The sequence below is a fragment of the Athene cunicularia genome (genome assembly GCF_003259725.1).
Source record: "Athene cunicularia isolate RWA chromosome 1 unlocalized genomic scaffold, athCun1 chr1_part1, whole genome shotgun sequence".
NCBI lineage: Eukaryota > Metazoa > Chordata > Aves > Strigiformes > Strigidae > Athene > Athene cunicularia.
This window is the reverse complement of record NW_020799091.1, coordinates 93,450,306-93,462,450: the sequence shown is the minus strand read 5'-3', so window position 1 is coordinate 93,462,450 and position 12,145 is coordinate 93,450,306. Positions and strand designations below refer to the sequence as shown.

General features: G+C 41.0%; 1 protein-coding gene across 3 annotated transcripts in view; it reads left to right on the top strand.

Annotated features, from left to right (window-relative positions):
• Window positions 1–12,145, top strand: part of AGPAT3 (1-acylglycerol-3-phosphate O-acyltransferase 3) — a 53,585-nt gene that overhangs the window by 20,447 nt on the left and 20,993 nt on the right. For all 3 annotated transcript variants that reach the window (XM_026845251.1, XM_026845160.1, XM_026845334.1), the window contains exon 2: window positions 11,371–11,597. In XM_026845251.1, coding sequence (XP_026701052.1) covers window positions 11,420–11,597 — 178 coding nt within the window. In that variant the 5' untranslated portion in view covers window positions 11,371–11,419. The remainder of the gene's footprint in view (window positions 1–11,370; window positions 11,598–12,145) is intronic.

Sequence of the window (12,145 nt, the reverse complement as noted above, 5' to 3'; positions counted from 1 at the left end):
AAGCAACTGGAGTGTGTCTCAGTTTTCTAAATATGGGTTTGTTTTTCTTTAAATCAAACTAAAAGCCTGGGTTGTATTTGTGTCTCACAATATGTACTTACATTGTTGGTTTTGCCCACCTCCACATAAAGTGGAGGAGGACTTTGTAGGGTTGAGGTGGGGGCCGGCTCAGGTGCAAAGTGGGTTACTGCCCTTCAGCCCCTGCTCTCTAAGCCATTCCTGGCCTGTCACAGCCCTGAGAACTGGTGTCAGGACCTGGGCTGGGTGGTGCAACAGTGCCCCCCAATATTCGGGGTGCTTGTGAAGCAAGAACAGTAACCTGCAGAGAGGACAGAAGTAGGAGAAACCAAAGATCTATCACAGATAGAATTTCTGTAGCATTTGTGAAGCTAAATGCAAGGTGAGAATCTGTTCCAAGCCAGCTAAGAACTGGGAAGAATTGCTACTTTTTGTCTGTCCTTTTTGAAAAGAGCGTATATAAAATGTTCAAAATGTTTAAACTTTCTTATTACCCTATATTGGATAATCTATGCCTTAGCTCAACAGGAAAAATGCAACTGGCATCAATTACTTTTGTAGAGAGGGAAGAGATTATATATTCTTGCCAAATTGCCTGAAAAAATGGAAGATTCATGCTTCTGTCAAAATGCAAATTTTATCACAGACTTGTGGCATCACAGATACTGTGTAGCATTTTCAAAGGTGTGTAAACTGCAGTGGGATGGAATAAATTATGAGCTGACTTGAGAAGAACATTGATTATAGCCACCCCAGCCTTTTGAAATTACTTGTAAATTGTGGAGTCTTCTGACTTCTGCTTCCCACCCTCTCTCTGATTGTAATGCTGATTTTCTACAGACCATTTATTTCTAAATACTGCCATAACTACTGGGTTAAAATGAAATTCTGTCAGGACTTCAACTGCTATTCAAGTTGCTGGTATGTCCTGTGCGTGTTATTGATAGATAGATAGATAGATAGATAGATAGATATGTGTGTGTATATATATGTATAATTAAACTTATATAATTATATAACTTTTTTATATATTTATATGCAGTATATATAAAAATTATATATTAATGTATCTATATGTGTACGCAAAGTGATTTTTGTGGATATTTGTCCTACCATACTGAGACCTGTTGGTAGCTGAGAAACATTGTTTGGGGGTGCCAGTATGGTGCAAACCCACCAAATCTACAAGACTTCAGAGCATCCACAACATGAGCCCAAAACCTCCATCCCTTTCATTGCAGGGAGAAGCATGTTGCTTCCTGCTCCCCTGCCCAAAGGTCTGGGGTCCTCTATCATGGAGAAAACATATTTCCCAGTCCCAGCGGCAGGAGCGGGCATATGTGTTTTTGGCCACTTAATCCCACTGCTGCATAGTGGAGAAGTGTTTTATATCCTTTCCTTTCTGTGAGAGGGAGGTCTCTCAGTTCCTCCTGAGGTGTCATCCTTCCTTAGATGTCATTGATGAGTGAACCTGGCTAAGAAAAGGAAGCATTTAGCACCAAGAGCATCCCAGTACTGCTTGGCAGGTATCTCATCCCAGTATTTTCTGTCATCTGCCGCACTTGAAATTGGGCAGGACACCCTGCTGTTGCACTCAGAGTGAAATTGCAAGGCAGTTGGCAGGACAAAAAATATTTGACTCTTCTTTAGAGAACTGGAGTAGACCTGTTAGACCTTCTGGAGTGTGCTGAGTTGTCCAGGAGCTTCTCCCAGGCTGCTTTTGCTCTCAAAACCTATACAAACTGGAAACTTGACAGCATTTTTCAGAATTTGGGGTTGATGTATAAACTGAATACCAAACGGGCAGGCGATGCCTGTAATGCTGTGCACAGTGGTTGAGTGGCGTAAATCTGCTGTGGCACACATCAGGAATCTTGCACGGGCTTCAGAAGTTGTCACCATGTGTAACAAAAAGAGGAGCGTAGAACATGAGGGAAGGATAGGGAACTGGGGAGCTAGCGGAGATTAGTATCCTGCTTCTCCCTTGAAGGAGTTTGTCCAAAGTGGTGAAAGGGGGAGAATAGCTGCCTCCAAACAAACAGAAAGGTTGGGGGGGAGATTTGTAAGCTCCCAAGAGAAGGAGCAAGACTGACAGAAGGCATTTGACAGCCATTTTGGACTGAGTCACATTTAACTGTCTGTCTGTCTGGAGGCATGAGGAATTTGCAATAATTGTTCCTTTTGATTTCTTAAAATATACAGAACGCAACAGTGTTCTAGCTTGTGCATTTCAGCATAAAATGTCTTGCTGTGGGCTAGTATTTTCCCCTGGTTTTATCTTTTTTTCTTTTAAATTGCAGTCTTACTATCTTCTCCCCCTCCACATAAGAGCCAGGGAGGCCCATTCCTGCTGCATCTTGCCATGCTGGAAACATGGGCTTCCTCTTGCTCTGGGTTGATGGCTCATGTCTCTGTGCATGGCTACGTCAGGGAGGTAGTGTTTGGGAGGTTGGCTTCTGTAGTGCTACAAAGAAGGGCACACACAGAGCCCTGTATAGCCCCCAGGAAGAGCAGTCAGCACTGAGGCAATGGGGGTGGGACCCCCGTTGCACTCCTGGGTTACTGGCATCCTTTAATGGGGAAGCTGGTGCATTAAAATGTGCACATTAACTTGCAGTTTAGCTTAGCTCTGCTGCAGTAAGGCTTACTCAAGTGCAGTTACTTTTTGGTTCAAGAGACCAGAATTGGAACACTCTTACTTTTTGCCTGTGACTGTTGAATTTTTTCCTTTCGATTAAGGATGGAACCAGGAGTAATGTGTGTGTCTGTCTGCCTTTGGTTTTTGAAATGAGGCTAATTGTATGCCATGTAGAACAAGTTACGAGTTGTTTTTTTTTTCTCTTGATAGCAAGCAGGTCAAAGAAGGAACTTGAGTTCAAATGTTTGAAGTTGAGTAAATATTTGTAATCAGTAATATTCAAGTTTAGGACAAGGTTTATTAAGGCTGAATTCCACAAGGGCTCTCCCAAGTTTCTGTAAATATGCATATACCCACAAAATCCCTCTGTATCTATGAGAAATGAGGTAAACTTGCAGAGCTTGCAAGTTATTGTCTAATCTAAATTTAATATGCAATTAAGGTTTTGTAATTATGGCTTTGGGAAAAATTAACTTTATGTGGTGTTTATACTGAAGCAAGAGTGCCAGACTGCAGACCGAATGATGACAAATGGCGTGTGTGTATACAGGGGAGAAACAGCATGCAAACACCTACAAGAAGTTGTGAATGACATACTATAATAGAAACTATCCTAACTTTACTAAACCATAAGGCAATATTTGTCTTCCCGAAATAAAAAAGTTACATGTATGCACAACTAGGTTTTGAAGTAGTGGGACTCCTTCACTGGAAAGCTCAATGCAAAATCCTGTGGTGCTTTGTAAGTACAGTGAGGCTGTTCTACGGAAAAAATGATGACAGCCTAGTTCAGTAATACTCATCCGTGACATCAGAGTTGTGTGGGCTGGTTTTACCCAGTGAACTCACAACAGAATTTCTCTAGTTTCCCTGTTGTGAACAGAAAATCATTATAAAAATACCATTGTTTTCTTTGTCAATAAAGAGATGCTTGCAGTGAGAGAGGTTTTTCAAGCAGTTCTGCTTCCTTGTGTTGGTTGTCTTGCAGCCAGCAGATTTCTAAGCAAGTCAGGATTCACTTTGGTTATCTGATCCATTTGTTTAAATAGGGGCCGAGTTAACTGAGCGTGTATGCTGAGGAGAAATTGAATTTGTGCATGTTTTTTTTTTTTTTTTTTTTTTTTCTGTATGTGCCAAGTATGATGAAAGGAAATGGCTGAAATTAAATTTGGAAAATAGCCATTTTAATATTGCTCGTGTTTTCAGCTGTAATATTGTAGCAACAAGTTAGGAAAATACAATTTCATCTCTAGCAGAGGCATAAGCACAGTGCTCTCCACATCTGATGAGGAGGCTTAATCATGTCAGTAACACTTTATTTAGGGTGGGGAAGAAGGAAAACTGCCCCTCAAGTGCAGTGATATGTAGTATCAAGAGCTGTTTTATCTCCTTTTGTTCCATTGAGTTGTTTGAATGTTTTTCCTCACTTTGTTTACATATTCGGTGGTCTTCTATCTACAAGTTAAACAACTGGTTACCTTATGTTTTTTAGAGCAACCCCTATCTTGATAGGAAGCTGCCCCACATTTTAAAAGCAAGAAGGAGCACTAAGGCTGAAGTCCCAGTAGGGTGTGGACCTCTTATGGATGTTCTCTGTAGGGCAAGGGGGTGTTGCTGTGGCAGGAGGTGCTCTGAGCACATAAAGGCCTCCCCACAGTGGGGCTGTGCTCTACACGGCATCTGTGAGCTGAAGGGATGATTTTCTGTTGTCAATCCTCAGTGGGGCTCACTGGTACATGTAAACTATTCATGTATGCATTTTACTTTGTAACCTACCCTCTTCTAAAGTTTAATCAGTAAACCTCATAGAGTCATAGAACAACCCATGTTGGAAGGGACCTTGAAAGATCATCTAGTCCAACCTTTCACAGGAAAGACAGCCTACATAAGATAATTCTTATCAAGTAAGTTGTAAACTTGCCCTGGAAGAAAGAATTAGAAGATTTAATAAGCCACTTGCATTCAAATCCTCAATGTGATACTTACCTACAGTTACTACAGGCAAATCCCCCTTTCTGAGTACATATCCCTCTGTAAAACAGAGGCAGTTACATTGATTTTGATCTGGACATGCTGATATGAGCCACAGATACAATTAACAGAACTTTGGAAGTGTCAGAGGTCTCTGTCTACAGGGGGCACAGAAATAAAATATTTCTGCTTTACAATCTTGTTCATTCCCAATTTTGTGCTATTTCATACTCTATCTAGTAAGTGAATGGTTTGTAAGCTCTAACTTACAGTCTTTTAATAGTAAAATTAAAGATTTATAGAGTGGAGGAGGCATGAACAGGGATTAGTGTTTCTGTTGAGGATGTGTGCTCCTGATGTGGTTGTCATTGTTCTGACTGACCATCACATCATGCCTGTAGTTAACACCTATGCTTTACCTATGGCAGAAGAAAAGGAAATAACTTCTTCAGGACCTCTCATTTTGTATGCCTACTAAATGATGATGACTGTTGCAGCAATGTGCACAGCTTTTTTAATTTTTTTTTACCTTGAGGTATTGTCATCTCATTAAGATGACAAGTCAAGCAAAAGGCATTCTATTTAATGGAAATAGAATAATCTCATCTGAGCCAAACCTATCGATACTAGTGGAAGTTTTTATGATTTAATGGACTTTAGATCAAGATCAAAATAATGAATATATTTCAGACATAGTGGTGATAATCTTTTACTCCTGACTTTTTCTAGAAACTGGCTGTGATGCTGTTTCAAAGCTAAGATTGACAAAATTTCAAGGAATAAGTTCTCATCTAACTTCATGATGGTAGCTCAGTAATGTTTGTTTTCTTTTTGAGATCATATTCCTAGTTCTGACAACTGAGAATCAAATTTGCATTATGTGACCTAAGTTTGGCTTAAGGTACTCTTCCATACACTTCAATTTTTAGAAATTCATGACAGGCAGGATTTTTAATGAACTCTGAATCAGCCTTGCATTTCACTGAGGGATATGCAGGGAAATTAGACCTGTATTGTGTGAGGAACTAAGATAATCTTCCTGTCATGCTCAGATTTAAAAGGCTAGATCTGTAGTAGACAGTTTGTAATGCTGTGTGGGATTTGATTGAATAGGTGTCTATTTTTGCAGTATATCTGGAGAATCCCTGGTACAGACTGTTCAGATGGATACCGAAACTGTTGTTATAACTTATTTCCTTTCATTTGCTTATTAGCTGTACTGACTCACTGCAGTTGATCTAAGCTCTGTTTTCTAGCCTACTTAAACAGCTGGGGTTGCCAGTGGTTCTAAAACTATACTTCTGAAATAAATCAGGCCTGAATGGAGACTGCTTTTAGCAGAGCCATGATAGAGTTGTCAGAAGCCTCGTGTTGCTCTTTTGAAGTCGGGGCAAAGCCCCAGGTAATTACTCTGTCCGCTGGTTTTACATGGCTTCTACGTTGTGTGGGTCAGGCTTCCAAATTCCTCATCCCAGAAAGAGATGTGGTATAGTACAGGGAGCGGAAGAGCATCAGTTACCTACTTTCTGCCTGAATATTGCCCTGTATCAGGAAGATTTTGCTATGAATATATCATTACATTTTTAAAAGCTGGATAGCCACTACACTTTTGTCTTTTAGCTAGAAAAAGTATTGTGTATTTTGCAAGCAAAAAAATATTTTAGAGGCAACTGAGTTAATTTACTTCTGAGCATTGAACACAACTCATAAGATGATCAACATATTCTTGTGTGGTATGTCTCAGAAATGTCCAGGAAAATAATCTGCTGCCCCCATGACAATGTAGTACTTTTGAGGGATGTTAAGTAACCAGACTGGGACCTGCACTTTTATTTATCCACCAAACAGCTATAGGCAGTGGCACTGGAAGTTTTCCTTCACATCTCTTCCATCACTGTTGGATAGCTGGTTAGTATTCTTGGGTTTTCTGCGCTTGTAAGGGGTGGTGAGGGAAAAGACGCTCATGCTAGTGATTTTCATAGCTCCTTTTAAAAGAGAAGTAGCCTGAGTTGGGTCATCAGAGAAATCTGGAGGGTAGAAAGTATACTGAGAGAAGAGGTGTCGTCTTCAGCTCCTGGCTGCTGCTGTTTGTACCTGTCTTTCTCAAGCACGTGAAGCAGCTCATGGAACAGATAGTTCTCACTTTGAATAAAAAATTAAGTTTCTAACTTTCCTCGTGTGTTTTCGATGAGACAAGTTTACAGAATTCTGAAAAATGATGAGGAAACTTTTGATGAGACATGCCCAACAAAATGTCTTTTTGTACTGCTTCTGACTTGCAACATTATTAGCCTTTCTTCATAGACAGGGTTTGCCACGTTTATATAGACATCAAGGGAACTTAAAAAGCTTAGTCTGAAAAATACAGTATTTTAAAATACATTGGTAAAAGGTAGAATTCAGTATCATAAGGCTTTCATTCAATTCCTCAACTAGCAAAAATGTTACAAGGTAGGGTAAAATACCAGAATTTGGAGTGGGGGTGGCAACACATTCGGAGCAAAAGATATCTGTAAATGGTTTCATAAGTGGAGATAAATATGGTACAGTAGAGTGGAAGCAGCTGGAAAATGGCAACACCATGCTTGGAAAAACTGAAGGCAAAAGGCTAGAGATAAAAGTACTGGCTGCCGCAGTTCTTGTTGTCAAGTACATTAATTCTCACTGTGTTGGACTGTTAGAGTCAGTGGACCAGTTTCTAATTTCATGCTCATATTCACACAAACCTCATGAACTTCAGAGGAATTGTATACACACGATAGCAATAAATTAATTAAAACCTGAAGTTCAAACTGGAAATATTATAGAATGATTAATGGATTAATTTTTCATTTTGAGTTCATAAATATGTTTCATGAAATGGCTGTGATGTGCTTAGTGCATGTTGTGCATCTGGGTTTTTTTTAACATTTCTTAATAAAATGAGGCTGATGCAATCATACTGTTGCTGTCATTCTCCCTTCTAATGGCTTTTGAACTTTGTGGCACATTTCAGCAACATTTAACAAAGAGGTAGAAGTGTCAAAGCAGTTTAATCATTAGGACTTTCATGAATGTAGAAAGCTGGATAAAGGAAAAAGGTTGTATTCCTCCTTCTACAGAGACATGTAGTGTCTTTTGGATACTGGAGAATCTGTGTGAACATGGATTTCTTTACCCAAGAAAGCTGTAGGACATCTGCCTCCTTGCCCTTTATTTGAGAGGCATATAAATAAGGGAAGGAACCCAGAAGGATGCAAAGCATTTAAGAACTTTCTCATCAGAGAAGGTAAAGATTGATACTATGGGGAGTGGTCTCTGACTTTATGAAAGTCAAACAGCCCTGTGAGGTAAGGCACTAAGAGGCAGTGAAAGTGTGCCGTTCAGTTTGAGCTGGGTTTTACACTAGTGCTGTCCTGTGTGACAAGCAGGCATTTGGCGAGGATGTGAAAGCAGGGAGAGTACTAAAGCTATGCACAGTTCTCAGTGTAGCTACACAGGAGAAAATGAAGGTTTTGTGGTGAGAAGTCAGTATTGTGAAGTTACAAGGTGCTTTAGGAAGAGAAGGGAGAAAAAAGTTTTTACAAGTAGCTCTTTGAATATGCCCATGATAAAAAAGAAAAAAATTAATAGTGCTGAGACTTGCTGTCTTAAACTAGGGCAGACGTTTACTGTCTAGACACTTCACTTAGCTGATCTTAATATATGTGTTGCTTCTCCTCATTCCAGCAAATACTGATTTCCCCACCATCTCCCCAGCCTGACTGTAGGATTCAACAAAACAGCTGCTGACCACCCTTTGCCTCTTGGCCTGTCCCTGAATTGCCTGGCTGTCCTACATGGGCAGGAATGCAGAAGAGTAAAGAATTCCTGGGTTAAAATTAACTAATTATCTTAGAAGTCACATACAATTAAGTGAGGGATTGGTAAGGGGGACGCTGTCAGGTTCTGTATCCAGCACTGAAACTGGAAAGTTCAGACAAGACTAACCCATTTTTCAATTGATCCCTGTCCATTTTAAGAGGAAGTGCAAGTAAATCAGCTGTGCTTTATTGAGTAATTGGGCAAATTGCTTGTTCAAGCAAGTGCTGGAGAGGAACCAGCTATGCTTTGGCTGCTGTCCTCTTTACCCTGTAACAACACTGGTAAGACTTGTAGTCCCCAGGTGCATAGGGGTGCAGCGAGCCCAGGTTCATGTGCGCAAGGTGGCTGTGCAGTGTTCCAAGCCAGAGCCATGCAGCTCTGGAGTCCTGCCAGGGTGGATAGTGCCCCACGTGTGGAGCAGGACACTGGTGAAAGAATGATAAATCCTGTTTACCATGCATAACAAAGCTGGAGAAGCAACATGCTGTGATGTCTCCAGCTTTGTCTGGTAAGGAGGGAGGGATGTGTCATTTTGGGTCTGTAATATATCAATGTCCTTAATATAAGGGACAAATACCAGAGTGCTCCAGACTTTACTCAAAGCAGAGAGGCTGTGGAAGTGAAGCCAAACCACTTAGTTTGAGGATACTTGACATTTCTATTTTATCTTGTGCTGTTTGTATGCACTTTGGGCCCTTGTCTGGAAGGGGTCAGGCTGTGCACTGAAAGGCAGTAAGTCGTAAGTCATGATCTAATGACTATGATAGATATGGTCATCAGCAGAGCTGCTTGCACATTGGCTGTACAGAAGGCAAGTACGGATTCAAGAAATAGTTGGGCGCGGGGAGGGAAATTATTCTTTTCTGGTTTGTTTGAACTGGCTTTTGAGAGAAACCAGATGAAGAGAATGTCTCTGATCTTGGAAATTAAGAACGTGATGTTTAATGTTTGGCAGTAATTAATACAATGACTTGAAGAACATGCCAGTGTAAAAGATAAATGAGCCCATTGCTGTGTTAGGGAATCAAACACCAAATACCATGGCTACCTCGCATACAATACGTGTGAATGCTGCTGCAGTCTTTTGGCTGTGTGAGACAACTGTACCCTGCAACACTTTGGGGAGGGAGAGGAAGGAGGTCTTCACTTGTTTATTTTTAAACACAAGTTTCTGCTTCCCAACAGCTATTCTTAAAGTAATTTATTAGTAGAAGAAATGTTTATTTCATTCTTACAGGAAAACATTGGGAGAATTTAGATTATTCATCATAAGCTTCAATATCAGCTTATTCAGCTTGGTTTGCTTTGCTTGATGTGGTAGGCACAATAGTGGCTGTATTGAAACAGACTTTTTTTTTTTTCCTCCTCTGTAATGTGCTTCTGAAGTGAGTAGATTACTCATGATGCAAATAGACTTTAATTGTGCAAAATCTAGACGCTCTGTGCCTTGAAAGGCAGTACCTATTGTAGAAGAGATGGTAGAAAACAAGTTTTCACAAGTAAAGTTATTGTTGAGTTTTATAAATACCACCGTACTGTAAACAGGTGGCAAATGAAAATCATTTGGTTCCTCACAGCTGGCAGGTACTTTATTTTCAGGCATCGGGAACTTCTGCATCGGATGGATGCTTGACTTGTCAAAAGTGTTGGTTACCATCTACTCGTTGGTCTGGTCATCTGCAACACTTGGAAAAGCTGAGCATAAATACTGTCAGCAAGCTTTGGCTGTGGCAGAAAATAGGGGTCATGCTTTTATTTTTTGTGTGAGATGTTGAGGCTGTGGCTTGACAGCCTGGTTGGCCTAGTTGTAGGGCTTCTAGAACACAACAGGTCAAAAATGCCAGTGCTATGTAATGCGGGGTTTGGAATAAACTCAAATCTGGTGGCTTGGGTTAATTTTGTACTGTCCGGATTTGTATTGGATCAGACTTGTCTGTCTAAGCTACTGTGACTTTCTGCTGGTTCAGACATTGCCCATCCTCCCACACCTGGTATAAATATGGCACATGCTCAGAGTAGTGCTCTGGCTGATGTGGTAAAATCAAGATTCTGCACCAGATTGAGTTTGTACTGTAATACAGACTAAGGTTTTTCTATTATTTTACTTTTCTTCACATACTAACTGGTGTATTTGATCATGGAACTGTGGCTTGACAAAATGGGAAGTTATTAAACTTGCCCCAGCATAGGTTTGGGATGTGGGAATACTTAATTTCCATGCTTTAGTGTTTGCCAGACTGACACTCTATGTGACCAGCCCTGCTCTATTCATCCCGAAATTCACTGCAGGATGGAGAGCCTGCTCCCCAGATGGACTGCTGTACTCTTCTATTCAAAGCAAATGCATAACAAAGTCTCCATAGCCCCCAGCAGCCCTTACTCGGTATTTGTTAGGGAAAAGTCTGTACAGAGCAGTGGCTTTGAAGGCAGTTTAGGAAGGTATTGCTCGCAGCTCCAGAGGCTCAGCATGCTATTTATTGGGGGTGGGGGACTGAGGCTCCTGTTGCAGTTCAAGGACAGCAGCCGCTGAAGATACAGCAGTCACTGTGCAGCTTGTTTACTGATCAGGTCTCGACTGCTTCACTGTGAGTACAGGGCTCGGTGTTCTTGCCAGCATTAAGTCCAATTATATATGATCATTGTTTGAAGAGAGGTGTGAGATTCAACAAACAGTAATCTCAGGGAGTAGTAAATTGTAAATAATGATTCCTTACTATTTTTGGAAGTGGTTTGCACCATCAACAGATTAGAAGACCTAAATGAGACCGGCTTGGAGAGCAGTGTTTATTGGATTGGGCTCCTGTTGCTGAAGTTGCATGGACTGTTTCAGGGCTCTCTCTTTGCCCTTCCTCAGGGCTTGTAAATCCAGTCTCCGTCTGATTCTTTTCTTTCTCTTTCAGGACAGTTATTCTGAGTGACGGCCCTTGCTCACGCTTCTGAGTGGTTATCATGGGCTTCATTGCCTTTCTGAAGACTCAGTTCATAGTTCACCTCCTCATTGGGTTCGTCTTTGTTGTGAGTGGACTGATCATTAACTTCATTCAACTATGCACGCTTGTCCTCTGGCCCATAAACAAGCAGTTTTATCGCCGAGTAAACTGTCGTCTTGCCTATTCACTTTGGAGCCGTGAGTATTCTTGAAGGGGATGTGAGGGCTGGGGGTGAGGAGGGGAGTGAGTTTTGTTTCTGGTTTTGTTAATTAAAGAAAAAAAAAATATACACACGTTTATATGTATACACACACAGAAACACGAGAGAGAGAAGTGATGTTAGATGTAGACTCAGAGCAGTTCAAAGCAGCCATCTTTTCTGAAATGTTGGGAAAACATACAGAAGTCAAGGGACTGATACATATTGTCACTTTGTTACTCAAAAAGCGGGGAGTAAAGCTCCCCCCCTGCCCCAACCCTATCTTGACCAGTAGGAATTGTCTCAATACCATCTTCATCCAGCGTCAGAGCCTAATGATGGGGAAGTGATGGGGAAGGTGGAATTCACAGAGACTGCTTTAGGTATTGAGCATATGTGTGATACTGACCACTTATTTAGGGATCCAAGTCAATTGTGTGATCTTCAAAGAGAGATGTATCTAGTGTAGATGCCTCTATAGCTGAACTGAGTCCTCTTACACCCTACAGTGTCTATCTGTGACACCAGTATCCCCTTCTGTGAGCA